Consider the following 27037-nt stretch of genomic DNA (forward strand, 5'->3'; position numbering starts at 1 on the left):
GTATTTGACAGTCTAAGGGGGTCTGTGACAGGAGCCCTAATAGTAAGAGGTCTGGGGGTTCAGAGACTAATCAATGTCAGAGAGAAATATTCAATGAAGGAGATGTTCAGAGAAGGTAAGATTAGACGTGGGCCAGAAGGATGTGTAGACCTGGGAGAGGCTGTGAAGAAGGGGACAGACTCCCAGACAGGCTGTGTGGGAAGGACGAGGCCTGTTCTAAGGATGGGGCAGTAGCACCCAGCAGGAGAGGTGCTGACGAGGATCAGATGGCATGGAGAGAAGCTGCTGGGGTCAGCGTGGCTGGGTCTCTGAGCCGGGCCTCCATGCTGGGACGGGAGGGAGACTCAGCCCCGGAGGCAGTCGGGAACCAGCAAGGGTTTCGGATATGGCAGAGGCTTAATGAGAGGAGCTTTTGAAAGGGTTCCGAGTGTCTCAGAAAGGGGAACAGGGGTTTCTGGGAATCAGGCTCAGTCTCTATGATGTGAAGATGATGGGGTCAGTGCCCTGGCGTGCCAGTGAATGCTTCCGAGCTTCTCTGGATTTCAGAGAAACAGACACAGGTCTGTCTGGCTAACCAGATGGATACCATGGAGACAGTTGTGCTGTTGAGTCAACAGTGAGCAGAGCTGAGGCGGTGGCCAGCCAGACCTGAGGGTGAGGTGAGAAAAACTGACCTGGATGGAGCCTAGGAGTTGGATCCATTGGTGCCAGTCTTGTCCATTGATTTATATGAAGATAAAGAATATACTTATCAAATCTGTGTACAACAGATGGTACACGAGATAAGAGAACCAGTATTCTAAGGCCGCCTCAGAAGTCTAAAAGGATGGGTTGAAACACTATGAAATTAAACAAAGAGAAAATTTATCTTCCACTCTGGCCTCATTTGGGCTTAAACTCACAAATACATCTCAGGAGAGGCTTGGCTCCTTGGTGGCTAATGTGGCGAAAACACTTTATAAGCAGAAAGCGATCAACGAAGGTGACTTGCTGCTCACCTGAAAATGACTCAAAAATTTCAAATAACTGCAAACTTGATATAAGTCAGCAGTGTCTTGTTACTGTCAAAGGGTCAATAACGATAAAGTAGCCAAAAGAAGGGAGTAGTGGCTCAGGGATGATATTAAAAATACAATGTGGAACAAAAGTTGGTTTATGGTTGTTCATATGGAAAATCATACAATAACTAATAAATAATAATATAAGAACAAACTTGTGTTTCTCACACAACTGTAGACCTCCTTTTGCCCCACCTTGTATTTAGAAAAGGATGTATCATGCACTTTCCAACCAGAGAAAGCTCAGTTTGTAGCATTGGGACAGCCATTTACCTGCCTGCAGAAATTTACCTTTAATTGCAAGATTATGGGGACGATCATGTATAGGGGTCCCTAAAGGTGAGGGACTGGGAACAGAACAGCAGTTGTTAAAATGTCAGTATTTTATCAACCCATAGGTCCATATGGGTGCCCACTGGCTGAGTGTCAGCCCAGTACCACCTCTGCTGATAGGATCTCACCTGGGGGGTCGTGTTCAGTGGTGGCTGCCACACCAAACATCAGGGGGAGCGTGACCAGGGTTGGGAGGTAGGGAAGGGCTAAGTGATCACATCAAATAAGCAATGGATAAAGGAATTAGGGGTTAATCTGGAGAAGATGAGCCTCAGACATTTGAAGAACTGCAATGTGGGAGGCAGACCAAATATACTCCTATATCCCCGGGGGATAAACCTGGGACTAGTGAGTATAAGAAGTGGTCAGATTCTGGCTTAATGAGAAGACTTTTAACAACTAGAGCTGACTAAAGTTGGTGCCTTGTGAGGCAGTGCACTCCGTACCTCTTCCTGGAAAAGAGAAGAGAGCTGGGTCCCTGCTCTCATGACTGTGGTAGAGGGGTCTCCTGCCTAGCGTGACAGGAGGGACAGGCTGGACCAGGCCACTCTGGAGTCCTTCAGATCCTTCACTCACAGTCCGGTGATGGTATGCAGGATGGACCAGAAGGGGACAATTAGATTTATCTGGAGTGGCATATTGGGGAGGGAAGTTGGGGAGGAGTTTTGGCCACACAGCTGCTCTTCAGCATGGTGCCTACTTGGGATCATTGGTGGAATGGCAGCTGCCCAGGCCCAAGAGGGGCGGGTTGCTAATCTTAGTGCCAGTGGCCTCTCCTGTTAGTCTGGGACAGCTGAAGGAGCCTAGGGCAGAGGCGAAAGGTCGGGGTCCTGGGATAACGGGCATGAGGGCTTCCTGGATCTGGCCTCCGCCATGTTTGTCTCTCTAATCGTGGGAGAGGGCTGCCTGCAAGGAGGCTTCCCCAGAGGCGATTCCTCTCGCAGGTGCTGCCTCCAGTGGGTGGGAAGAGGAGGAAGGGTTGGGAGTCTTTGGGGGATGTCTCACCAACCCCACCTCCTCTCCTGCTCTTCCACTTGCCCTCAGACATGGAATTGGAGCTGCTACAAGGGAGCCAGGCCATCATGCTCCGCTCGGCAGACTTGACGGGGCTGGAGAAGCACGTGGAGCAGATCCGAGACCACATCAACGAGCGGGTGCTCTACTACGCCACCTGCAAATGACCTCCAGCTGCCAGCACCCTCCACATCTGTCCTCTTTGCTTTGGGGGGCAGGCTGGTTCGGGATGCTTTCCAGTTCCTTTTATGCAGCCAAAAGCACCGCTTGGACCACCCCTGGTGTGCAGCTATCAGGATTACTCTGGGCCGCAGCTGAGCCTGAGCTGATTGGACAGCTGCATTGGGGGACAGAAATGGCAGTGGCAAGCCATGCCATCATGACCAGCAGCTCTCAAGGGGAGAGAGCTTGGCTGGGCAGTGTCCTCACTCTTGGCTCTCCATTGAGGCTGAATTCTGGATCAACACACAAACTTAACCCAAATGATGTACAAGGGAAAAATCCCAATAAAAATCTTTGGGAAGGAGCCTGGAGGTTCAAAGAGGGAAAATAATCTTGTCCCACTAAGTAAACCTTTATGACGTGTTTCTGTCTAGCAAGGCCCGATGGTGTGGGAAGCACAGGCCGCCCTGCTCTGCACAGTCCAGCTTGCTTGCCACCTGCACTTAGGGAGACGGGACCCTTTGTCCTGGGACATGATGGATTCCACCCTTGAAAGACCAGTGGAGCCGTTTCACCTTTGAACAATGGTCTAGTTTCACATTTACAGATGAGGAGCTAGGAATCCTGAGAAGGCAAGCAACGTGTCTAAATTCATACGGCTTGAGAAGCAGAACTAGAATCAGAACCTGTGTGTTTTGGGATCTCAAGAGAAGTTGTAAAGGATGTGTATGTATGTGTATGTGCGCGCATGTTGTGTGTGTGTGTGTGTGTGTATGGGCGGTGGATATGGAAATGGCGTGAGCATTTGTGTGCTGCATAGCCCCGGCACTGTGCTAGACATTTATCTACATGAACATGTTGATCTTTATTAATTATATTATTTAGTAACACTGTGCTGGACACATGATGCAGGTGACGCTGTTGTTCTCATCTGCATTAGGAAACCAAGGTGGCACCAGGGGTAACATAAACTCTCCCAAGGTCACAGATGTGGCAGGGCAGGGCTGAGCCTCAACTTCATGCTCATCTAACAATGGTCATTAGGAGAATGGGCCCTGGAGCTGGAGCACCTGGGCTCCAAAGGGTCGTGGTGAGGAGTGAGTGGGTCAGTCCGTGTAACTCCTGCCTAGCGGCCTGGGCACTGTGTGCTCTCCCACGCTCGCTAGGATCTACCTGGCCTGGGCTCTCCGTGCACGTTCCGCTCCATGCACACTCACAAGTCCCTGAGCTGCTTCTGACGTTGAGAAGAACCAACTGAAGCCTCATAGAGAAAAATATGTCCATTTTATTGAGCACAACACTGAGCATGAAGCTGGAGTGGGGTCGAGTGGCAAGAAAACCGGGGAGGGAAGAGAACGACGCGCCTGACTTTCAGAGAGAGAAAGAGGAGCTGAGGCAGGATTAAAATTATTGGCTGAAACGAGAACAGTCAACGTCCGGTGTTTACTTAGTCGGGTGTGCGCTTGGAGGGCCTCTGGCCAGGATACTGGCCCCTTACCGCGCTTCATCCTGGACTTCTCCCTTTCGGAGGGTGTGGCGCTGCCTCTGAGTTGGGACAGGGAGGGCGTGGCTCAGAGGGGTCCAGGGTAGGCTGGCGGGGTCTTGGCACAGTTGGAAGCTAATCCTGGAGTCAAGGATTTTGATTTGGAGAGCTCACAGGCAGGCCGCAGAATTGCCGGTCATTCATGCGGATGGGCAGGCGGCTGCATCTACGAGCCCATTCTGGCCGGGAGGAAGGAGGCCTGAGAGGCAGGAGTGAGTGGACACTGAGCAGGAGGTCTGGGTGGATGCTCCTTATGGCTTTGCTCTGAGGGTGACACAGCCTGGCCAGCCCGGTAAGCTTTTACAATAAACAGCACAGACCTGGGCAAGAGTTATGTACGCACACTGCACAGAGGCCGGCACACAGGGTGTGGGCGCGGGGCCGCAGGTCAGGGAGACCTGGGAGTCGGCGGTGCCACCCCTCCTGCCCATAGCTTCAGCAGGGCTGCGGCGCCGGGAGGCTCACGCCCGGGCCTTCCGCGAGGCTGCTTCTGACCAGAAACTTCCTGCCAGGCCTCGCTCCGCATGCTCTCCTTTCTCCTGCTGTGGGGTAGAGCCCAGGTTCAGCAGGGCAGAGAAGAGCTGAGCATCTCTCCTGCAGAGAAAAGGGGAACAGGGTGGGTGGGTGTCACCTCTGGCACCCCTCAGACCCTATCATTCAGCCTCCGAGATGGGGCTTTCCTTCTGGGACAGAACCCACCCCCCACCCCCCCCCACCCCCCCGCCAAAGGTTCCACCTTGGCCCTCCCGCCTCTAGTCCCCTCACCTGAAAATTGCAGTGACACAGTGTGGCCTCCAGGGATCACATAATGAGACAGACTCCAGTGGGCCCTGCCCGGCAGTGGGCGCTGCCGCTGGCTTTGACTGGCACCATGACCTCAGATTTGAAGTTCCTGGGAAGGAAATGAAGCAGCAGGTGTGACGTATTTGAGGCAGGAAGAAGAGCTGAGATCATTCTCTGTGCCTGTGGCGTCCTCTCAGCCCATCCTTTCTGAGGTTCAGAAAGTACAAGCACTTGCAGAAAAGACAAGACAACCAAATCCCCTTCCTCCCCGCAAAACCCCGAGGCCCTGGAACCACAAGAAATCTAAGGCTCACCATTCACATGTACCCAGTTTTCTGCAGGCATTTATAATGCCTGTGGCTTCACTAAACTTTTATAACACCTCTGTGAGGCAGGCTAAGAAGGTAAATATAATTCAATAAACCCATCTTACAGATGAGCAAAATAGAAGCAGAGACATCGACTGATGTGTCTATGGCCACACAGCTAGTGGGTGGTGAGGACATTTTCCTTGACCCCCTGATACAGAACTCTTCCCATCCTATGGAGCGGCCTCGAGTGGGAGAGATGCTTTGGTCAATGTATTCTCGCTTGTTGCCTGAGTTCTTTCAGACCCACGCTGAGCAGGGCTAAGCCTCTGTATTTGGGTGCAAATACATACTGTTTTTTGTTGCCTTTTTTGAGGAGTGTGGGCTCGGAACAGTAGGAGGACTTCCCTTTGCTCCCGATGCTCAGGCAGCTGGAGCAGCAGCCACAGGGCCCGACGCCCAGGGGGCCCTGCTGCATGGGCACCAGGCTGCTGCTGATGCGGAGGGAGCCATTGACCAGGCAGTTGAGGGACCTGCCGCCAGGGGCAGTGGGCCGGGGGCCGTGCGGGCAGGGCAGCCGGGTCAGGACGGGGAGTGCTACGCTCTGGTTCAGCACAGGGGCTTCGGTGATGGTGAGCTCGGGGGAGCTGGGTCGGGAAGCTTCTGAGGCTTTGGCGACAGGAGGCCTGTTCTCCAGCTCTGGGCGGGTGCCCGGGCTGTGCAGGTTCATGTGCAGCTTCCTCATGTGGTGCACCACGGCTGCTGCGTTGAAGGCTTGCTGAGGGGACACAAGACTAGCCTTGGCCATCCTTCTTCCCAGAGGGCCATGGGCTCAAGGTTTCCCTCTGCCCGGTGGCCTCTTGAAACCAATTTGCCCACTGCCTTCAAAGAGGGTCCAGGGAGCACCGTGCTGGGAAGCCCCAAGGAAAGCCCCTGCCCCAGACCCCGCCCCAGCCCAGCCTCCAGGGGCCCAGAACCGCCTGGTGCTTCCTGCAGAGGAAAACTTACCCTCCACTTGCTCTTGGCAAAGTTTTTCTGGATCTGAAGGCTGACTGATGGGTAGATGTCCCGGTGGAGGGCTGTGTTTCCGTTAATCCTGTGGATGCAGGGGGAACACCTGGATAGTGGGGGGCTATGGGAACTCAGCCAGGGTTGGGCATGGGACTGTCCAGGTTAAGCCAAATGGAGTGCCCAAGGAGAAAGAGGACCCACAGTAGGAAAGGCTGGAATCAGAATTCTGTCCCCCCAGGAAGGTCATCAGGGATCTATGCTTTGACAAAACCAAAACCTTGCTTTAGAGCAGGACCGGCAAACTGTGGTGTACAGGCCAAATCTACCTATTGCCTGCTTTTGTAAATAAGATCTTACTGGGACTCAGACACGCCCATTCACTCAGGCGTGGGCTATGGGTTCTTCCGTGCTACCAAGGCAGGTTGACTAGCTGCCACAGAGATGGTGTGGTCAGCAAAGCCTAAAATATTTACTATCTGCCTTTTTTATGAAAATAGTTTACCAACCCCAGTGTCAGAGGTGACTTGGGTTGTCACCATTCATTGGCTCAAAACTTTGCTGAGAACTCCTCCTGAAGCCTTCCTCGGTGAAGACACCCAATTTGGCTGCCCTTTCCTTGTCCCCTAGCCCCTCATTGACTCATCTCTAAGTGGTCCTCAGACATTTGCCATGTGCACAGCTCTTACTAGGTACTAGGGATGCAGAGAAGTAACCGACGTGGTCCTGATCACTCGGGGCTTGTAGAGTCGGTGTGGGGCCTGGCTGCGGAGTAACTCGTGCTGCTGTGTCATTGATAACGAGTGTCAGGAAGGTCTGCCTGGACTGTGGGAGCCAAGGCTTCCGGGAAGATCAGACACTATTCTGGATCTTAAAGGATGCTTTGTGCAGGGCAAGAGGCAGGACATTCCTGGTAGAATGGTAGAAATGGAATAGTCCAAGGTGTAAGGAAAGAGACTGGCATACGGGTGGGGGAAGGCAGGGACAGAGTACGGCTCTTGGGCATTGCTGGAACAGAGCAGGTATATTGGGAATCCTGGGAAACAAGGTTGGAGGTCAGGCCAGATGAGGGGAAACCTGGAAAGACAAAGCATTCTGGGCTTGCTGTTGTAGGAAATAGGGAGCCATTGTAAATTCTTGAGCAGGGGTGTGGCAAGAAAAAAGGAAGTGTTTCAAGCCTTTATTTCCCTCCTTTATAAATTGTGATTGTTCTCCAGTCACCTCACCTGGAATAGGGTTTGACCCCAGAGTAGAAGAAAATAATACTTTTAAGGACAGGGCAGAGTTGCCGACACCTGGGTGCCTCTAGACCAGTGGTTTTCAACCTGTGGGTCGCGACCCTGGCGGGGGTCGAACGACCAAAACACAGGGGTCGCCTAAAGCCATCGGAAAATACCTCCGCTGGGGTCACGACCCACAGGTTGAGAACCGCTGCTCTAGAGTAACTATATAGTATCACGTATTTCACTCCGGTGCCGATGATAGCACCTAGCAGCCTCTGCCTTCTGCACATGACCAGATGACCCAGCTGCCACCCTTGGGTCAGAACCCACTTAATTAAATGCTGTTTGCATTTCTAGCAGGAACTGATGAACACTTCTGTGCTCCTTGGGTGCCACAGCTGTAAACAGCTTCAGGCAAACAGACTCCAGGGAGACATACCATGTGAACAGGTCAGCGTGATATTTGGGGAGTCGCTGTTTAGGGCTGGAACCCACCCCATTCTTCACTCACCAGGGGTGCCTCAGGGCCTTCTCACAGGAGTACCGCTCATTCGGGTCTTTCTCCAGCAAGTGGCAAATAAAATCCTTGGCTAAGAGGAGCAATCAAAGACACAGCAGCTAAGGACCATATTTCATGACTGATGGAAATTCACTTCCGGGCTGGTGGGTGGCAGTGAATGCATCTTTTAGCTAATCTTCCAAAGAGGCAATTTTAAGAGTCTTAAAAAGAAAAAAAAAATCCAAACCACCTAACAAGAACCCGCCATAAAGCACCAAAAGGAGGCTCTACTCAGCCTCACCCACAGAGCACATACATTCTCGTCACGAGGCACCAGCGTGCCTGCATGCCACGCGGGCGTGCATTTGCACCGCCCAGGGGCCAGCACCCACACATGGGCACACATGTGAGTGCTGGCTTTTTCTAGCTCTGATCTCTATGGAACAGACCCTACGACATGCACAGATTGCCTTCCCACACACAGAGGCGTAGTGTGGCCTCGGTCTTGGTGTGTAAAAGGCAAACTTGGCCTTGGTTTTGCCACTCCTGCTGGAAGACTGCCCTCTGCCTGGCTCTGCCCACCTGGCCCCTCATCTGAACTACCTCCTCTTCTTCTATCAGGCAGACTGGGGTTCTGTCTCCAGGAAAACAAAAAGCATGGACCTTAGATGTGAATAATTTATCCGGCCTTTGAACCAGATGATGATTTCTCCACCCTCTGTGGCAGCCTGTTTTCTGAAAGATTCCTCAGGGACTTTCAAGAGCCAGGACTGTCATCCTTTGTTAAGCTCTTTTCTCTTGGCAGCCTCCACCTTGAGCCCGATATTTTGTCCTTCACAGTCACTGGCCTTACCTGACTCAGAAATGTCATCCCAGAATGGAGACTCAAACTCATAGTAGCCCTCCTTGATCTTCTCAAAAAGCTTAGACTCAGTTTCTTCATAGAAAGGAGGATACCCACACAGCCTGCAAGGGAACAGGAAAGGCCATGCTGCCTAATGACACCTTCGTCCTGGGGCTGCCTCTCCCCTCTGCCCAGTCTCCCCCGGGCACACGGGCAGGCACCAAGGGTCCCCATCAGCGGGACGGGGACCTGCCTCTGATTCAGGAACAGTGCAGGACCCATCGAGTGTGTACGCAGGAGCCAAAGCTTGGAACAGGCAGCCCCACAAGCCCCTTTGGACATTATTCCCCCAAACCCTCGCCCTTTCTTTCTTTCTTTCTTTCTTTCTTTCTTTCTTTCTTTCTTTCTTTCTTTCTTTCTTTCTTTCTTTCTTTCTTTCTGAGTTTAAAGATTTTATTTATTCATTATAGAGAGGGGAGGAGGGGGAGCAGGAAGCATCAACTCCCATATGTGCCTTGACCAGGCAAGCCCAGGGTTTTGAACCGGCGACCTCAGCATTTCCAGGTCGATGCTTTATCCACTGTGCCACCACAGGTCAGGCCCCTCGCCATTTCTTCCTGCACTGCTGACTCTTAACTGATGTATAAAATATCTTTAAGAAGGATGGTAGAATGGTCACTTGAGCGTAAGTTTCATAAGGGATTTTTTTAAGGTTGTTTTGCTCTTTATTATTTAGTACCTAAACCAGTGATTGGCACGGGATAGGCAGTCAATGAATATTTGTTGTGTGAATGTATGAATGAGAGTGGGTATTTGATATAAGCTGAGGAAATAGAGAACTGAATCTGCATGAAGTGATAAATAACTGACAGAAGATTATTTTTCTAACAGTGAGGTTTGCTGCAGGTGAGGAAGGGTGGAGAGGTGAGCAGGTTTGGAAAGGGGAGCCCGAGGGGCACTGACCAGGTTCATCCGGGCCCCAGTGTTGGGCCTTGGGCTGACATCACCAGGAGAAAAACCCGAGATGTCAACATTGTGCCCACTTGGCTTCCGAGCCTCGCCTGGCCTCTCCCCTTTCCACCTCTCCTTCTGCAGAGCGGGACCCAGCACGTGCAGCACGAGGGGGTGGGGGTGCAGGAAGCTGGACCCCGCGTGGCTGAACAGTGGGTTCTCACTGAGCTCTGCTTCTCTAACCTGGTGGAAGTGAGGACGGGTGGAGCTGTGTGCATGAGTGTGTGTGTGTGTGCACATACGTGCCTGTGTATGTGCGCGCACACAAGTGTATGTGTACATGCTTTGGCAGTGGATGCCACTTGAGGAGCTGGGATGGAGGAAGAGAGAAGAAGGGTGCACATGTTCTGAGGTTTCCCAGGAACTGAGCAATGACAGCTTCTACTCACAGTATGTAGGTGATGACGCCAATGGACCAGCAATCCACAGCCTTGCTGTAGGGTTTCTGGGCCAACACTTCCGGAGCTGCAAACCAAAGGCAGAGTCAGGGCTGCGGCCAGACGAGAGGGCCGTGGGCTGGGGGCTGAGGGCCAGGAAGAGGCCTAAAGAAGAGGACTTGCAGAAACCCTGAGATGGCGTTGCTTCTGTGACCTGAAAACGCCCCTAGGGCAGGGACTGTGCCTTTCCCATCGACTGAATCTTCCATCAGACTAGAAGGTGCCCATGACGGGGCCTGTGACTCCCTGATCAGACTGGAGAGCCCCAGGGCTATGTCTCGCCCATCAGACTGAGTACCCTCTGAAGGCAGGGCCTGTATCTCCTCACTCAGATGGGAGATCCCCAGGCTAGAGGCTATGTGTTTACCTTCAGATACGGAAATCTACAAGTTAGGGACTGTCTCTTTCCCACTAGGCCAGGATCTTCCTAAAGGTAGGTACGGAGTCTCCCCTGTAAAGTGAGGAACTCCCAGGGGGCAGGCTGTGCTACCTTCCGAGGGCAGGGCTTAGTCTGCCAGGTCAGATCGTGAGCTCCATGAGGGAATAAGTCATGCCTTCCGCTGATTGGGAACTCCGGGGCAGTGGATTTGTTGCAAACACAGGGCTTTGTGCCCAGTGGGACTAAATACTTAATGGTAAGTGACTGATCTCTCTTTTAGGGAGAGAGCTGATCCCTCTATTGAGTCAGGGTTCTACTTTGCACCATCCCGGAGAGGACTGGCTGAGAGGGAAGGGGCAGGACTGGATGCTGTGAGTCTCGGCTTTCTCCTCCCCAGATCTCAGGAATGCTCTCACCTGAGACCTTGTCTGCTCTTATTTTTGGAAGGGCTCTGGAAGCCTCCTGTTGAGATAGGAGGCCCCACCTCTGCCAGTTTCCATGAGTGTGTATTTGGAGGTCCACATCTGGGTTTCTTAGTTCAAACTCGGCTCTATGCCTCCAGGATACCAGTGATTGGGAGGGCTGAGGTTTCCTTGTGAGTGGGAAAAGGAAAAGGGCCGGTGGTCAACCACTCAGCAGTCTAATGGCGTCTGGGCCAATGGCGTTTGAGCTCTTTCCCTTCCCCTCATCCAGCTGGCCAGACAAAGGCAGGAAGTCTGTCTATAAAAATGAGAATCAAAGCACAGGCCAGAGCTGTGAGAAGGGCTCTGGGGTAGGCTGTCTTTAAGATGTAGGATTTGGGAGCAGTAGGGGTAGTGTCAGTGATTGACAGATTGAGGCCCTGAACCTCAGAAGTGAATGCTCTACTTGGCTCATCCCTGAAATTGAACCCTGCCTTCTCAGGACTGTGAATAACAGCCATGGGGAAATGTAGCCAGCTGGTCAACCTCCCTCCTGCTCTCAGACTCACCAACGTAGCCTGGGGTCCCACAGGCAGTGGACATGACACCGCTCTGTTCCATCTTGGACAGACCAAAATCTGTGATCATGATCTTAGAATTCTCCTCAGGGGTGAGGTACAGGAGGTTTTCAGGCTGCGGGAGAAGAGAAATGTCATATAGTGTAGGATAAAATCATCTGACACACACATCTCTCTCCTCCCCGCTGACATATCATGTCTCAGGAAGAGGCACCATGGGCTCCTGACTTCAAAGGCAGGCTCATCTCTCCCTCATTCCTGCCTCCTGCATCATCCTATCTGTACCTGCATCCTATTCTGTATTTTGCTATGACCTTGACTTTGCTTAGCTTTATTAACTTTAATGTTTGAGTCTTTCCCTCCCCTCATTCCCAACTACTGTAAGATTATTTTTTTGAAGGCATTAACCCTTGGTTAACTGTTTCTGACCTCTCTAAATTCTGGTATGTGCCTGGTGCAATGCTGACTCTCAAGAAGTACTTGTTACATTTGAGTTTGACTGTGGTTGGGTCCAAGAAACCTGGAGATTATCTTGGTATCCAAATAGGGTAAGGCCTAATGAAAAGTTCAGGAAAAGGCTAGGTACAAATTAACAATGGTTGTTCATTTATCCAAGATTTGTTCAATCTAAGGGCAGGAAGGGCCGTAGGAGTGAGCTAGTCCAGCCCTCTCATTCGCAGAGCTCTGACTGCCCAGAGCCCCTCCCCCACGAGGGCTCTGCCCTGGCACCTTTAAGTCTCTGTGGACGATGCCATTCTCATGGAGGTATTTCACGGCTGACAAGACCTGCTGGATCACCAGGCTGGCATCCTTCTCTGTGTAGACACCCCGTTCCAGGATCCGGTCAAAGAGCTCCCCACCAGAAACACTGTGGGCACAGGGGCAAAGGCAGGAATCCAGCTCTCATTTCAGGTCAAGGTTTGCTTTGTGGCCATAGGGACACAGCGGCAGAACAGACAGGTACCCCTGGACTGTGCCTGGAGGACTAGTCACTCCAGTGTCAGAATACCTCCTTCAGGTGTCTGGAATGATATCACTAGTTTTTCCTTTGGGCCAACCATGGACCTCTCCCTGGAAAAGTTCTTTAAATTTCACAGGAAGCCAGTAATTCCTTTCTGTGGACACATTTCTTTTTTCTTTTCTTTTCTTTCTTTCTTTCTTTCTTTCTTTCTTTCTTTCTTTCTTTCTTTCTTTCTTTCTTTCTTTCTTTCTTTCTTTCTTTTTTACAGAGACAAAGAGAGAGAGAGAGAGAGAGAGAGAGAGAGAGAGTGTCAGAGAGAGGGATAGATAGGGACAGACAGACAAAAACAAAGAGAGATGAGAAGCATCAATTATCAGTTTTTTGTTGCAACACCTTAGTTGTTCATTGATTGCTTTCTCATATGTGCCTTGACCGTGGGCCTTCAGCTGACCGAATAACCCCTTGCTCAAGCCAGTGACCTTGGGTTCAAGCTGGTAAGCTTTGCTCAAACCAGATGAGCCCGCACTCAAGCTGGCGACCTCGGGGTCTCAAACCTGGGTCCTCCGCATCCCAGTCCAATGCTCTATCCACTGCGCCACTGCCCGGTCAGGCTGGACACATTTCTTATCTGTCTTCCCTCCTGTCTAGGACACAGGAAAGAAGGAACGATGAGAGGGAGACATGAAACTGAAACAGGCAAAGAGAAGGTACAGATGAGAATTCTGCATGTATGTTGGGATTCTTTCCTTATTTTGTAAAATTGTACCACTTAGAGGTGAAATTGTGGGGTAGAGCTGTAGCGGTAGTTTAAGGCTCACATGGTATGGTATCTTAGGATTTTGGGGAGCTTTAAGATCAAGTCTGACCTCTGTCTTTTGAATACTACACTGTTTTTGCCAAGTTTTCTTGTAAGTACTAACACATATCAGTGGCAGTGAACTCATGACCTCCTAAGACAGATTGTTTTATCTTTTGTCATCTTAATATTGCTATCTACATGATGAAACCCAACTCCCTGTAGTTTCTACCAGCAGACACCAATCCCACCGTTGTTTTTCTCCCACACATAACAAAAATAACATTCTTTCCTATGAATTTTTTCAAGTATGTACAGACTGTGAAATGCTCTTCTGAGGCCTTCTCTGGGGTGAACATCCCAGGCTACTCAATGGTGAGCCAGGGTCTCCAATCTCCTTCCCACGGTCCTGTGATGTGGGATGTGGATATGCATACCATGCAGGACTAAGGGTGTAGAACTATTCCTTTTGTTTCTGTCCTGAAGCTCTAGGCTCTGCTATAGGAGTGGGAGACCCATCAGAAAGATGTTCTTTGTCCACACTATCATTTCCAGACTCGGAGCCTCCTGGGTCCTGGACTTGGTGCTCTAGGAGGTTTGGTGGTTCTGCAGTGACTTCTGACTCTTCTCACCTTCTTGCCTCCCCTTAGCCATCTGAATGACTGTGTGTTCATCCCGTTGAACTGGCTTCATTAGGTACTACAAGGCCTCTGCTCACTTGTTAGTGATGCTTTGCCTCCCACCTCAACCTTACTGCTTGCCACCCTATTCACTGGGCCTCAGGCGAGCCCAGGGGTTAACAGGCTACTGAGGCCAGAGTAAGCTCATGAAAGTTTCTGAGGACTAGCCTGTCAAAAATATTGTGTCCAGCTATACTGAGATGGCAGAGTGGTGTGTGTGTGTGTGTGTGTGTGTGTGTGTGTGTGTGAGAGAGAGAGAGAGAGAGAGAGAGAGAGAGAGAGAGAGAGAGGGGTACTTTATAAATAGAGTGTCTCTGAGCACAGTGCCGAGTCCTCGGGAGCACTGACCAACCCTACAGAGTCACTCTCAGACACAACTCTTATTGGGATATGACAATGATGGGGAGACCTCTAATGAGGCAACATTTCATCGTACACATGGACACACAATCACAGCCTGTTTTTAACTTTAGGTAACTCCCTTTTGAGAAAATCTTTCTTTATATTGAATTACAATCTATCTGTAGCTTCTAGTCCTATAGGAATTTTACCCTGGAGTGATGATAAACATTTCCAGTTTGATGAACATAACTGGTCAAAAGGGACTCCAGCCAGGGGTGGGTTCTGGAGGCCCCTGCTGGCCAGGCATTGCCCTTTCAGCTGTAGGGTTGTGGGGAGGGGCTGGGACAGGGGGATGGATGGTTTGGGGTCACAGCCACTTGCTGACTGGTAGGAAATATTCCAACAACTTAAAAAATCAACTCAACAATCAACCCTAGTTTTATCCCTTGGCCCACAGAGAACATGGCTGTATCCAGAGGCATATGGATTCTAGAAGGACCCTGGGCATTTCAAATCCTCTTGAACTAATTTTTGATTTTGTCTTTTAAGCATCATCCTTCCCTCACCACCACCCAGCCTCCTCTTGGCCTCCGAGGCCCCATGGGACGGCTGTGTAGGGCGTGGGTCCCCTTTCACTCACAGCTGCATGACCAGGTAGTAGTGAGTGGTGCTCTCATAGATGTCCTCCAAGGTCACAATGTTTTCATGCTTGATCCTGGGGGGAAGCAAGGGTCACAGTGAAAGGCATGTGATTTAGGTCCTCCAGACAAAGAATGCAGAGGCAGCCCCCTGGACTCTTACTTCTGTTAGAGACTTGTGACGGCAACGTTTAAGAAGAGAGGGTCCTCGGGGCGTCTGCCTAGTACGTGGGCAGTCGCAAAGAAATTACAGAGACAAGGTTCCCAGAGTGGTGTTCAGTCCATATTTTTGAACAGATAATTGATCATCTTGCCTTCAGGGAAATGATGAAACAAACATTTCATCATTAATTTAGTCATCTCTTTCAACTTTATCAAAAGAGAAAGTTAAAAGACCCGAGGAAGGTTACGGGAGCATTGGCCACGAGGCTCATCTACAACATGGGTAATCAGGTTTCTTTCAGAAACATGGCAGGAAGAAGCTACTACAACAGGAGGGACTTAGGTTAGCGAGGCCTCCTCGTGGGTAACCATGGAGGACACGTTGCAAAATAACTGTTCCGGGGTATCGTGAGGAAGCAGATGGTCATTTGGGGGCTCAGCTCTATGGGATGCCTTTGATCAGCGATTCTCAATCAGGGCTCCTTTGTCCTTCAGGGGACATTTGACGATATTTAGAGACTTTTTTTTTTTTTTTTTTGTATTTTTCTGAAGCTGGAAACGGGGAGAGACAGTCAGACAGACTCCCGCATGCGTCTGACCGGGATCCACCCGGCACGCCCACCAGAGGCCATGCTCTGCCCACCAGGGGGCGATGCTCTGCCCCTCCAGGGCGTCGCTCTGCCGCGACCAGAGCCACTCTAGCGCCTGGGGCAGAGGCCAAGGAGCCATCCCCAGCACCCGGGCCATCTTTGCTCCAATGGAGCCTTGGCTGCGGGAGGGGAAGAGAGAGACAGAGAGGAAGGAGGGGGTGGGGTGGAGAAGCAAATGGGCACTTCTCCTATGTGCCCTGGCCGGGAATCGAACCCGGGTCCCCGCACGCCAGGCCGACGCTCTACCGCTGAGCCAACCGGCCAGGGCCATTTAGAGACATTTTTGATTCTCATGACTGAGGCAGGGCAGATGCTACAGGCAGTTAGTTGGTAGAGGCAGGAATGCTGCTAAACATCTTACAGTGCATAGGACAGCCCCAACAACATAGAATTATCTGCTCTAAAATGTCAGTAGTCCCAAGGTTGAGAACCCTGCCCTACATGACCTTTGTCTGGGATTACTCAGAGGCTGAGGCAAGCAGGATAATCATGTTAGCTGATAGGATTGGCTTTCCAAACAGCAATTCTATGCATGGCTGTCCAGCAGGAAGATTTCTAGGAAGTTTTACTCATGTTGTGTAACACAGAGAGGTTAAGGACTGAGCCTCTAAGTCAGTTGGGTCTGAGTTCGAATCTAGCTCAGGCATTCATCAGTTGGGTAACTTTGGCTGGCTTAACTCAAACCTTCCAAGCCTCACTTTCCTTGTCTCCAAAGTACATCTCTCTCATAGGGTTATATCTGTATTAGAAGCAAAAAGCATGCCAAATACTTAATACAGTGCCTGGGGAATAGTGAACACATAATTAATAATACCTATCATCTTTAAGACAGTTCTAAAAATATAGACCCCATGCAGTGGTGACCTGATGGATTCAATTATCCATATGAGCTGACAAAGCTAACATTAATTTGTTGATGATTCACTCACTGAACAAATGTTTATTGGGCTATTTATTTATCCGTACTGTTAGGGACTGATGATATAATGCAATAATAAGGAGGACCACCACTGTCCTTGCTTTCAATGAGTCTGGAGTATCTCGGCTTTAATCTCCCTGGAGCTGAGACCTATAGCTAACATCCTACCAGACACCCTCCTGTAGAGATAGGTGGATACTTAATCTTCAGTGTGCTCCAATCAATTTCTTTCTATTTTCTCTAAGCGGACATATCCTTTTTGTTTTCTCTCCCAAGTGATGATATTACCGTCCACTTAATCACTCAGTCTGAGTCATTTTTAATGCTTTTCTCTTTACCGTCCTACCAGCCAATCCCAAACCCAATCACTTCTCTCTCTGCAATTCCTCCTAACCCCGGTCTTCTTGCCATGACGTGATCCTGCCGCTTCTTTGCTTGCATCCTCATCTCTTGCCTAGGTTACTGAGAAAATCTTGGTCTCCCATCCTCCATGCTGGCATCCCCCAATCCATCCTTCACCATGCTTGTGAGGGAGAGCTCTAAAATAGAAATCTGATTATGTCAATCATCGAATCCTTTGATGACTTTTCTTTGCCCACAGAATAAAGCCAACAGTCTTTATCGCGACAGCCAAGACCCTTTAGAATCAGGTCCCACTTGGCCACTTTCTTTTCATTTCCTGTCCCTTGACAGTGCTCACTCTGAGTTCAGGGGCTTCCAATACTAACTCTTTCCTCACCATGCTTGCAGCTCCATGATTCTATATTAAAGCATACACTATTCCTGGTCTGAACTCCTTTTTTGCCTTGCCCTTCCCGTCTCCACAAAATTCTACTCATCCGTCAAAGGTTCTTCTTCTTTGAAAATATACCTAATGATCCATAACTCATAAAAAAAACACAGGTAAGCAAAGTGAATCCCTGTCTCCTTCAAACTCTGTCCTCTGCTGATGTGGCTCCCATCTCATGAGAACAGAGTTTGTTATGAGTACCTCTGTCCCTACCCAGAAAGTGTGAGCTCCTGAGTGTAAGGAATTTTGTTGGCTTCAGTCTTGTGGTCCTGATGCCTACTATACTTTTGGCACACCAAAGGAGAGCCACAAGGGTTTGTCATATGCATCCTGCTGGAAACATTATGATTGGCTAGTGTAGCCTCCATGGTGATGCTTGGGGTGCTAACCTTACATTTGATTTGGAGCAAATTGAGGTTGATTTCCAAGTCTTAGGCTGCTTTCTTAATTATCAATTCTTCCTGGGGATAGCCCTCAATTGATTTTCGTTCCTTTGAGATAATTACCCTCTTGTCTATGTGCACAAATCAGCTCAGCTATCTGTTGGTTCACTAGATAATTTGCGAAAAAAAAAAATTCAGCCAAGACAGCTGTCTAGCTAAACTTAGTTGATTAATCAAACTGACCCATTAGCTAACTCGAAGGGAGCAATGCCTTTTGGTGTGAAAATCCAGCCCCAGTCCTTCTTGAAGGTAGTTTATGAAGGAAATGTTGTGATCCCTCAGCTGTACTCGACCAACCCTACGCAGAGGCGGATTTAACGGCGGGCGCACAGGGTGCACGCCCTGGGCCCCGACTTCTGAAGGGCCCTGCAAAACCCCAACTTTACACTTTTTTCTAATGTAAGGGGCCCAATATTTTCTTTGGCGCCCGGGGCCTCAACTGACCTTAATCTGCCTCCGACCCTAAGACCCACGCACCTTTTCAACACCGCGATCTCATTCTCCAGGCTGCTGTCCCGGAAGGCTGGAGACTTCTTGATGCACTTCAGGGCGTAGAGCTTCCCAGTCACCCTTTGCTTCACCAGGAAAACTTCTGAAAAAGCCCCTCTGAGTAGAAGACACCAGGAGGCAACAATGAGTCCCGGGGGGAGAACATTGCTGGAGTCAAAACCGAAGGGTCAATAAGGCAAAGATGTGGCTAGTAACTCATTCCATTGTCCTCGTGGGCACCCGATGAGCAGAACCTATCTGACACGCCATTGTGTCCTTTCTTGTGTCCATTCATCACGTGAGAAAGAAAAGATTTTCCTACAGACTTAGGAACTAGGAGGTGCTATTTCCTGGATCTATCATTTGGGAAGGACTCCCAGAGACTCTGCTATGGAGAGATTCCTTCTCTTGGCAAATCCATTAAAGAAAGGTCACTGCAGACAGAGTCAAATTACTTTTCTTCCCCCCAAATGCCACCGTGTGGCACACCAGAGTGGCAGTTGGAGGTAGCACCTGGGGACAGGACTCAGACACAGTGAGTGAGAAGAGACCCCTGTATGTGCCATAGATGGTAATAATCACCCTGAACCAATGACCAGAGGTAAGAGAGGAGTGCTGAGTGTCTCCTCATTCAGCAGCATCTGGAGGAGTGGAGGACAGAGCCCAGCAGCTCAGGGCAGGAGTCTGAAGACAGAAGGGATGGAACCCAATAGAGACGCAGTGTGGGATTCCAAATCCCAGGCTTCTTGGTTTGAAGGGGGGCATCAGAACAGCAGTTAGCTAGCAGTAGGTGCTGGAGCCGGACTGCCCGTGTTAGAATCCCAGCTTTTTGGGTGACAAGACAGTTAACTTCTATTTACCCAGTTTCTTTATCTGAAAAGTGTGACTATCAACAGTATCTGATTCACGTGGTTGTTTACAAGATTAAATAAGTTAACAAAAGTGCTTAAAAGTATTCCTGACATCTATTAAACCACATGTATTAGATACTATATTTATTATTGTTATCTGAATACCATTAGGGAGAAGTTCCAGTAGGAGATAAAGTTTCAGTGAGGAAACAGCTGAATCATGCTCTCCCTGCCAGGTGGGTGTTCCGAAATGAAGGCCCGCCAGCAGTCAACTTGGTGAAAGGACTTTGAGAATCCTCATCAGAAAATACTTGGTGTTTCCTGTGTCTGAGTTTCCTGTTTCCCCCAGCTGCACTGGGAACTGAGTGAATCAGAGCCTTCAGAGCTTGTCCACTCATTCACTCACTCATTCCTTTAATCAAGACCTATTGAGCACTTGCTGAGTCTTAGGCACTGCAGATAAAGGGATACGTTTCTGCACCTGAGGTGCCTGTAGACTGGTGAAGAACACAGACAAGCAAGCAATTAATATGTGAGAAATGTTACCAGACATTCAGCAAATACTTGTTGTGCTGACAGAACCTCTGTGTCAGGCTCTAGGATCAGTTTGAGTCTAGCTTAGACTCTAGCGAGAGAGACAGACACACTCAGAGAAGCAGGAGGTACTATGAGATCAAGGGCAACGGACACTTAAGACACGACCTCTGCTATGGTTGGGCAGGCTGTGCCGGCGCGATTCCGGCACTGCCATTCACCTTGGAGCCACTGTATATTTTCATCTGGTAATTACTGCATTTCCCCTCAGCAGACAGCAGGCTAGAGAAAAGGGTGATTTTTTCCCTAATGTGTACAGAGTGACCATTGGGATAGCTGAGGAGGACATAACTCATGGCTGTCTGACTTAAGAACACCCTGAACTCAGTTTAAAGGAATGAATGAGAGTCCAGTGGGCTGGGTGGGGGGGGGGGGGGCACGGACTTGAAAGTGATGTTTCAGGTGGGGCTGGGGGAAGAAGCATGAGAAAAAGCATGGAGATGCGGAACAGCAGGTAGCGCGGAGACGCCACTGTTCTCATCTATAAACGGAGAGTTGAACCACTGGCCTTTGCGATTCCTTCCAGCTGTGACATTTTACAATCTACCCTGAGTTCTTCTCTCACCTTTACCTCTACAATCACACAGGAACGATCCCCTCATTTCAAAGCTGTCGCTCACTCTGAGTCCTCTTGTGGAATGAGATTAAATTAAGGTCTTCCTGGGGTGCCCTTTACATCGGGTGTGTGTCAGTGGCACCTGTTGTGGCAATCTGAAATGATTCTGCCCCAGGCTGTGGGGGGAGGGGCAGGGACAAAGGAGAGGGATGAGAAGACTTAATTGTGCCATCTGTCAGATTGGGGAGCAGGGAGCCAGTTTTGAGCAATCAAGGTTGTTTGGGTCAGAAGGCAAGCGGGGTAGAGCCTTCAGAGCCAGGAGTCCTGGCTTGAATAGAACTCAGTTTTCATTTCCTGCTCTGAATAGCTCTCTCCGCTCTTGCAGGGAGCCTGGGTGGTACCGAGGTCAGGGCCGGGACCATGGAGAAAAATCTCTTCCTGGGCAGTGAAAGGCGGAGGCCTGGGTGACATACCTCCAACTATGGACTGGCTTTACCCAGTGTCCCTATGCTGTCCTAGGGCCCTAGAATTGTGGGTGGTGTCTGGGAAGATTTAGCAATAGCTTACCCTCTCGGGTGGGTTGTTGCAGAGGAGCTGAGAGCTAAAAAGACGAGGACTTGGCCATGGGGTTCTGGTGCATCCTGAATGGGGGAGTCTGCCCTGCCCACTGCTCCCCCTCAGCTGCACTGTGGGGCCGCCTGTCCCCCTCCTGAGCACCTAACTCCACCTCCTCAGCCCTAACTGCAGCAACAGTGACTTGACCCTGTCTTGTCCTCTCGGTTCTGCCAAATCAGTCGGGGCTGGCTATGTTAGAGCCGCCAGGAGCACTTGAAATACAGGTACAGCCTGACCAGGCGGTGGCGTAGTAGACAGAGCGTCAGACTGGGATGTGGAGGACCCAGGTTCGAGACCCCGAGGTTGTCAGCTTGAGCGTGGGCTCATCTGGTTTGAGCAAAGCTCACCAGCTTGAGCCCAAGGTCGCTGGCTTGAGCAAAGGGGTCACTCAGTCTGCTGTTGTTCCATGATCAAGGCACGTTTGAGAAAGCAATCAATGAACAACTAAAGCGCCACAATAAAAAATTGATGATTGATGCTTCTCATCTCTCTCCTTTCCTGTCTATCTGTCCCTATCTATCCCTCTCTCTGACTCTCTCTCTGTCTCTGTAAAAAAAATAAAAAAAAATACAGATACAGATTCCTGGCTGCTGAGTCTCAGCTTCCCAAATCCCAGTTTAGCAAGCCTGGGGCAGGGAATCTGAATTTTTCAAAAACAAAATAATAGGAAGTTATTATTATTTTTGAGTGTGAAAATGATGTGGATACAGAAGACAATGCCTTTATTCTTAGGAGAGGCAGGCAGAAGGATGCAGAAGCCATGTGTGATGATGCTTGCAACTAGTTTACAAATCAGTTAGCGAGTGTGCATGCATGCGTGTGTGTGTGTGTGTGTGTGTGTGTAAAACAAATGTGGCGAAGTGTTAACAATTGCTGCATTTAGGAGGTGGGTGTGTCGGTGGTCACTGTACTATTATTTCACCTCTTATTTACGTAAACATTTTCACAGTTAGAGGGCGAGCTGCCCAGGTGGCACGGCCGTCCCCTGGGTTTCGGAGCTGCTGTGGCAGATTTGCTGAGCTCCGTGATGGCCCCGTGTATCCGTCTCTGACAGTCCCACAGCACGAGTCTAAGTAGACGGTGAACGGGCTTCTGTCAAGCCAGGCTTCCTTCTCCCTCCTTCTCTTGATTTTTGGGCTGCTTAGCAAACTGTTTCATGATTCACTCATGAGTCCTGTTCCTCTCCCTTTTGCCAAAAAACCCCTCTCTAGCCACCCCCGTCTTGGCAAAGGCCCTTGATGGAGGGCCAGTGCTCTGAGGACGGGACCGCTGCCGGGATCCTGCGTGCACCGAGCCCGACCCCTGCCTGGGCAGGGGGGTCCAGAGGCCTCCTCTGCTGAGCCTGGTTCCTCTCCGTCCACAGCAGGGGTGGCCACCTCTCTGCCTGAGGTCACTGCCCCTTAGCCAAGACAGAGGGAGCTAAACTTAGCTCGAGCTGGCCAAAGGGAGAGCTTGCTTAACTGGACAACCCGCTCACTGCCCCTCATTCCCCAGGCCCCGGCCCAATTAGCCCAGACTAATTAGCTGACCAGCTGGGGTTCTGAGGCACTGGGAGCCGGTGGCTCAGTGGCTCAGAGGTGGTGCCAGCCAGCGTTGGAGGCGGTGCCCTCCCACAGGAGAGGCGGGACTCAGTGGGGAGCTCCCCGCACCTGCGCCTGGCGGGAGGTGGGGGTGTGTGTGCTGCAGTGGAATTTGATTTTCCAGCACAGCCTTTAGCCATGGGGCAGAGATGGTGGTGGGTAGGAGCTGATCCAGCTCTGGGCCACCTTCAAAGCTCGTTTCCTTCCATCTATAGTCGACGGTGGGGTTGACCTTTCACTGTCCGGTGAGGAGGCCCCCGAAAGTTCTAGGGTCACTGCCTCTCCAGAAGTGCTCATTAAGTCTCTTCCCTCCAACCAGGACAAGAACGCACAGCTGTGGAGAGGGGGAGGTAGGCGGGGCCTGGCGTGGGTCAGGAGGTGGAAGCCCGGGAAGAGTTGGTGTTCCCTGAGGCTGCAGGGTATGGAAATGACTCCTGTGTGTACTCCCCTAAAGCAGCGTCCCCTACTCTCCCCCATGAAGCCCTGCTCCACCTCCTTAGGTCCCTAGGCGCGCCAAGACAACGTCCCAATTTACTGGTCTCTGCTGGCCGGAAACAACTCCTTCCCCACCCCACCCCCACCCAGGCGACCCAGCCCCACACCGCTCCCGGCACTCACGAGCCCAGCACTTCCATGAAGATGAAGGTTTTGCGGATGTTGGTGGTCTGCTTCTTCCAGGTGCTGCAGTCATCCTCTTCCTTTCGACCCATCGCCTCCAGAGTTGAAGTTTCCGGGGACGCTTTGTTTAAGGAAGGGAAGAAAGGGTCTGTCAGCGGATTTCTCAGGTAGGATGAGATAAGGTGCAAAAAGAATTGAACAACTAGGATGAAGAGTACAACCTGGCTAACTGGCAAAGATGAGACTATTCTCTCCACTTGCTATGTAAATTACCGCAACAAATTTATTGAGTTCCCACCTCATGCCCATTGTGCCTGCCACGCTCAAGGAGTTCAGAGGCTCTTCTGCAGTGGAGACTCTACTTTGCATATATGCAGTTAAGGGCAATAACATACATGGATAGATTAACATGGGATTATCCATCCTGAGGGGACCTGCTGAGCTGAGCCATTTCCCATGTTACCAGGTGATACCCCGGGTGTTTATTCACATTGCAGGGTCAGTCCAACTTCCTTTCCTATCACCCCAGCTCTGCCCCTGCCCCAGTGCCAGCCGTCCTACTCCCATCTCTCTCTCACCTGTTCCAGATTAAATGAACGGATGCTAGACGAATGAGCATGTGTTCCTCTGTAACTCCTTCCACACATAGCACAGTGCTGGGAAAATAGTTATTCATTAAAATCTGACCCGACTCATGTCCTAGCTTTAATATCAGAGCTCTGAAGTTACCATATTCAGTGGTCAACACCTATGATATGCCAGGTGCTGGATATGTCCTGATGGACAGCACAGATGATGTCCCTGCCTCCCTGGGGAGTGAGGAGGCAGGAGGCTAGGTAGAGGGCAGAAACCTACAAAAGAGAGATGACAGTGGCTTGGACCATGGTGGCAGGGAAGGAGAGAAGTGGGTGGACCCGGGATATGTTCTGGAGGTCCAATGTTCTGTGATACTCGGTGATGTGTCTATGGTGGGGTGGGAGGAGTCTAGACTGACTCATGCTTCCGGTAGAAACATCCCGGGGTGATGGTGCCCTTTCTGAAGTCACAATTACTAGAGACAAGCATGTTCTTGGAGTGTGACTGGGTGGGTTGGAAGGATTCTGTTCCTTTAGGCACTCTGGCCAGCTACCCGAGTATAGCTGGATGGAGGGGTGCTGAGTTTCTGGGGGTGGTGGGTGAGACACATTTCTGCCAGCACCCTTCTCCCACAGACTTCTTGGACTTGACAGAGAAGGAGGAAAGTGTGTCTAACGGCTGTATGTCTTAGGTAATACCCCCCCTTACCCATTAAAAAAAAAAGCCAATATAATCCATGGGGTCTTATAATAGATTTAGAACAAAGAGAAAGTTTGTGCCTCCACAGTGTAGCATTAGGTAAAGGGCAGAGGTTAGGAGGTCAGACTGAGTTTAAATCTATCTATGCTAGTTACTAAATTGCCTTAAACAGATTGATAACTTTTGAGTCCATTAATTCATCTTCTGGTTCTGGTGAAGAGTAAACAGAAATGGTGTTTGGAGAGACTTAGCATATTGTATCATTCATATTAAACAGTTGTAACAGAGATAATATTTGGGGGATATTAAGTTGATGTTTTCTCATTCTTGGTGGTGCCCATCTGGAGGACTCATGTCATAAAATAATTTCTATAATATAGAAGGAAACCTCTTCTGCCATTAAGACGTCACTGTGAGGCTTAGACCCTGGGAATAAGAAGGATATGACACAAGTGAAGTCCTTTGCCAGAGAGGACAGGCATGGAAAGACTGATACTTTTGGCCCGAGAGGGTCCTGGGGACAAGATGCGGAGACAAATGGTGTAGTTGTCAGAAGCACACATCTTTGCTAACACCCATCCAGGAATAGATAGGGGGCTACCCAGGCCCCTGTTGGTGGGAGGATATAAGCCTAGGGGGTTCTCTGGCTGCAGCCACATCTAAGAGGGCAGAAAGTAATGATGGGGCAGGCCCAGAGGGACTGCTGAGCGATGGCATTGCATGACTGTGGAAGTTCCCCGGGGCCTGTGTGGGGCTGCAGCAGCTTGTACTAGCTCCTGACAGCTGACTGCACATGTTTCTTTTTGGATCCATGTTTAGTGGCCTCATGTTGTTAGTGTGAAATGGGGCATGGTGGGAGTATTTACACCATGGCAACAGACAAATGCTACAACCAAGGCTTCTCCTCTCTCTTCCCCCTACCGTCCGATAACCAGATGTTAAACATTTATCAGCACCCCTCTACCTCTACCCACGGCCCTGGTGAGGGCATATATTGCTGCTAGAGGGAATGTCACCTGGGGTCTAGAAAGAGATGATGACAATCAGGGAGTCTCAGGTGGAAGTAAATGGCTGGGCTGAGGCCTTCTGTGGAGGGTGTCAGCATGACATTCCACAGGCCAGATGGAGCCAGTCACACCTCAGAGGTCACCAGTCAGCTTCTTTTGAGATCCCAGACAATTGGGATTCCAGGTCCCTGGTAAGTCCCTTCTCTCCTGTACTAAAACCAGGTCACCACATACAATGCCACCTGGAGCTAGAACAGGAGCAGGAAACGCCCTTTCGAGGCTGTGTTCTCCTGAAAGACACTTTATAAAGCGCTAAATGAGACTCTTTATTAAATCTGGGATGTTATAATGAACAAGTTTAAATGCAAAGTTTCCCATTGCTGCCTAGCAGGGTGAGATCCTATAGGAAATAAAGGATCTCTTGTTTTCTTTGCACATTTTAGTATAGTGTGTACATTTGCAACCTAGCTGTTTGATTCTGAAACACACATTCCATACAGCCAAGTGTGGATCTGGTGGCTTGTGCTGTAACTCCAGGCGCATGTGTTGGTTGGCTCCCTTTTGACAGAGTGGCATCCCAGAGGGACCACGGCACTAGCCAGGGAAGCACGCGTCCTGGCCTTTGAGGACACAGTCTACAAGGTGGAGACAAACGGACCCTGACTGGCAGAGACTGCTGGAGGAAGATGAAATATTACAATAGAGGGCTATCTTTAGCCAGATACCGTGCTGCAGATTCTTAGCCCCAAATCTAGCAGCTTCCACTTATCAGAGTGGTTGGCACCTGGGCTTGGACCAAATGCTTCCTTACTGTGTAGACATATGGTAGCTGAAAAGTCTTGAAGAATGTGGGGTGAAGCGGTGGGCGTTAAAAGGAACCAAATCAATGGGGTCAGTTTGTGTCCCTTCTCTGTCTCTCCTCTTCCACAGAACAGAGCTGCCTACGCTGCTGTTCCAGGTAGGTAGCCAATCCAAGGCCTTCTTTCCAGCTCTGGCCTTCAGCTGGGCATTCATTACTCCCCCTTGTGGAGCCCCCGTGGAATGACAGCTTGCTCGCTCTCCAGGAGGCATCACCACCTCATTAGCAGATCTGTACTCACTGTTCCTTCTTTCCCATCTCTCTTAAATAGCTTAAAAACATAGTATTCTTAGCCTAAGTGAGGCTATAAGAAAACATCTTTCCCGCCCACCCCTCCTCCCATACACTCAATCCTAACAATTCAGTTCCATCTTCAGAGCTACATGGAGAAGTCGGGGGGCCAGATCTGAACCCCTGCTTGATTCCCACCCCTGCTCCACCTCAGAGAAACCTCAGGGCCCTTTCAGAGGAAAAGAAACACATTCTGAGAAGGCTGAAGCTGCAGTATGCCCTCACTTGTTTCCAAAATACTCCCACCTCTCTCTGTTTCTGGTAATAATTTCTACTGGGCTTCAAAACTTCTCTGTAGAGAAGCAGCCCCCGTAGACTTCTCTGGGATTAGAGCTGACCC

The 27037-nt window shown here is 50.2% G+C and overlaps 2 protein-coding genes across 4 annotated transcripts in view; one reads left to right on the plus strand and one right to left on the minus strand.

The window, feature by feature from the left end:
* Positions 1-2958, plus strand: part of LAMB3 (laminin subunit beta 3) — a 41954-nt gene extending 38996 nt beyond the window's left edge. For both annotated transcript variants that reach the window (XM_066361833.1, XM_066361834.1), the window contains exon 24: positions 2436-2958. In XM_066361833.1, the coding sequence (XP_066217930.1) occupies positions 2436-2572 (137 nt within the window). In that variant the 3' untranslated portion in view covers positions 2573-2958. The remainder of the gene's footprint in view (positions 1-2435) is intronic.
* Positions 2959-3855: 897 nt separating this feature from the next.
* CAMK1G (calcium/calmodulin dependent protein kinase IG) overlaps positions 3856-27037 on the minus strand; it is a 30187-nt gene continuing 7005 nt past the window's right edge. For both annotated transcript variants that reach the window (XM_066361836.1, XM_066361835.1), the window contains 12 exons: positions 23266-23386; positions 18440-18568; positions 15001-15075; positions 12311-12449; positions 11573-11696; positions 10176-10251; positions 8785-8897; positions 7944-8022; positions 6210-6297; positions 5555-5979; positions 4876-5002; positions 3856-4704 (listed from right to left, as the gene is read on the minus strand). In XM_066361836.1, the coding sequence (XP_066217933.1) occupies positions 4912-5002; positions 5555-5979; positions 6210-6297; positions 7944-8022; positions 8785-8897; positions 10176-10251; positions 11573-11696; positions 12311-12449; positions 15001-15075; positions 18440-18568; positions 23266-23357 (1431 nt within the window). In that variant the 5' untranslated portion in view covers positions 23358-23386 and the 3' untranslated portion in view covers positions 3856-4704; positions 4876-4911. The remainder of the gene's footprint in view (positions 4705-4875; positions 5003-5554; positions 5980-6209; positions 6298-7943; positions 8023-8784; positions 8898-10175; positions 10252-11572; positions 11697-12310; positions 12450-15000; positions 15076-18439; positions 18569-23265; positions 23387-27037) is intronic.

The sequence above is a fragment of the Saccopteryx leptura genome, chromosome 2 (genome assembly GCF_036850995.1).
Source record: "Saccopteryx leptura isolate mSacLep1 chromosome 2, mSacLep1_pri_phased_curated, whole genome shotgun sequence".
NCBI classification, from domain to species: domain Eukaryota; kingdom Metazoa; phylum Chordata; class Mammalia; order Chiroptera; family Emballonuridae; genus Saccopteryx; species Saccopteryx leptura.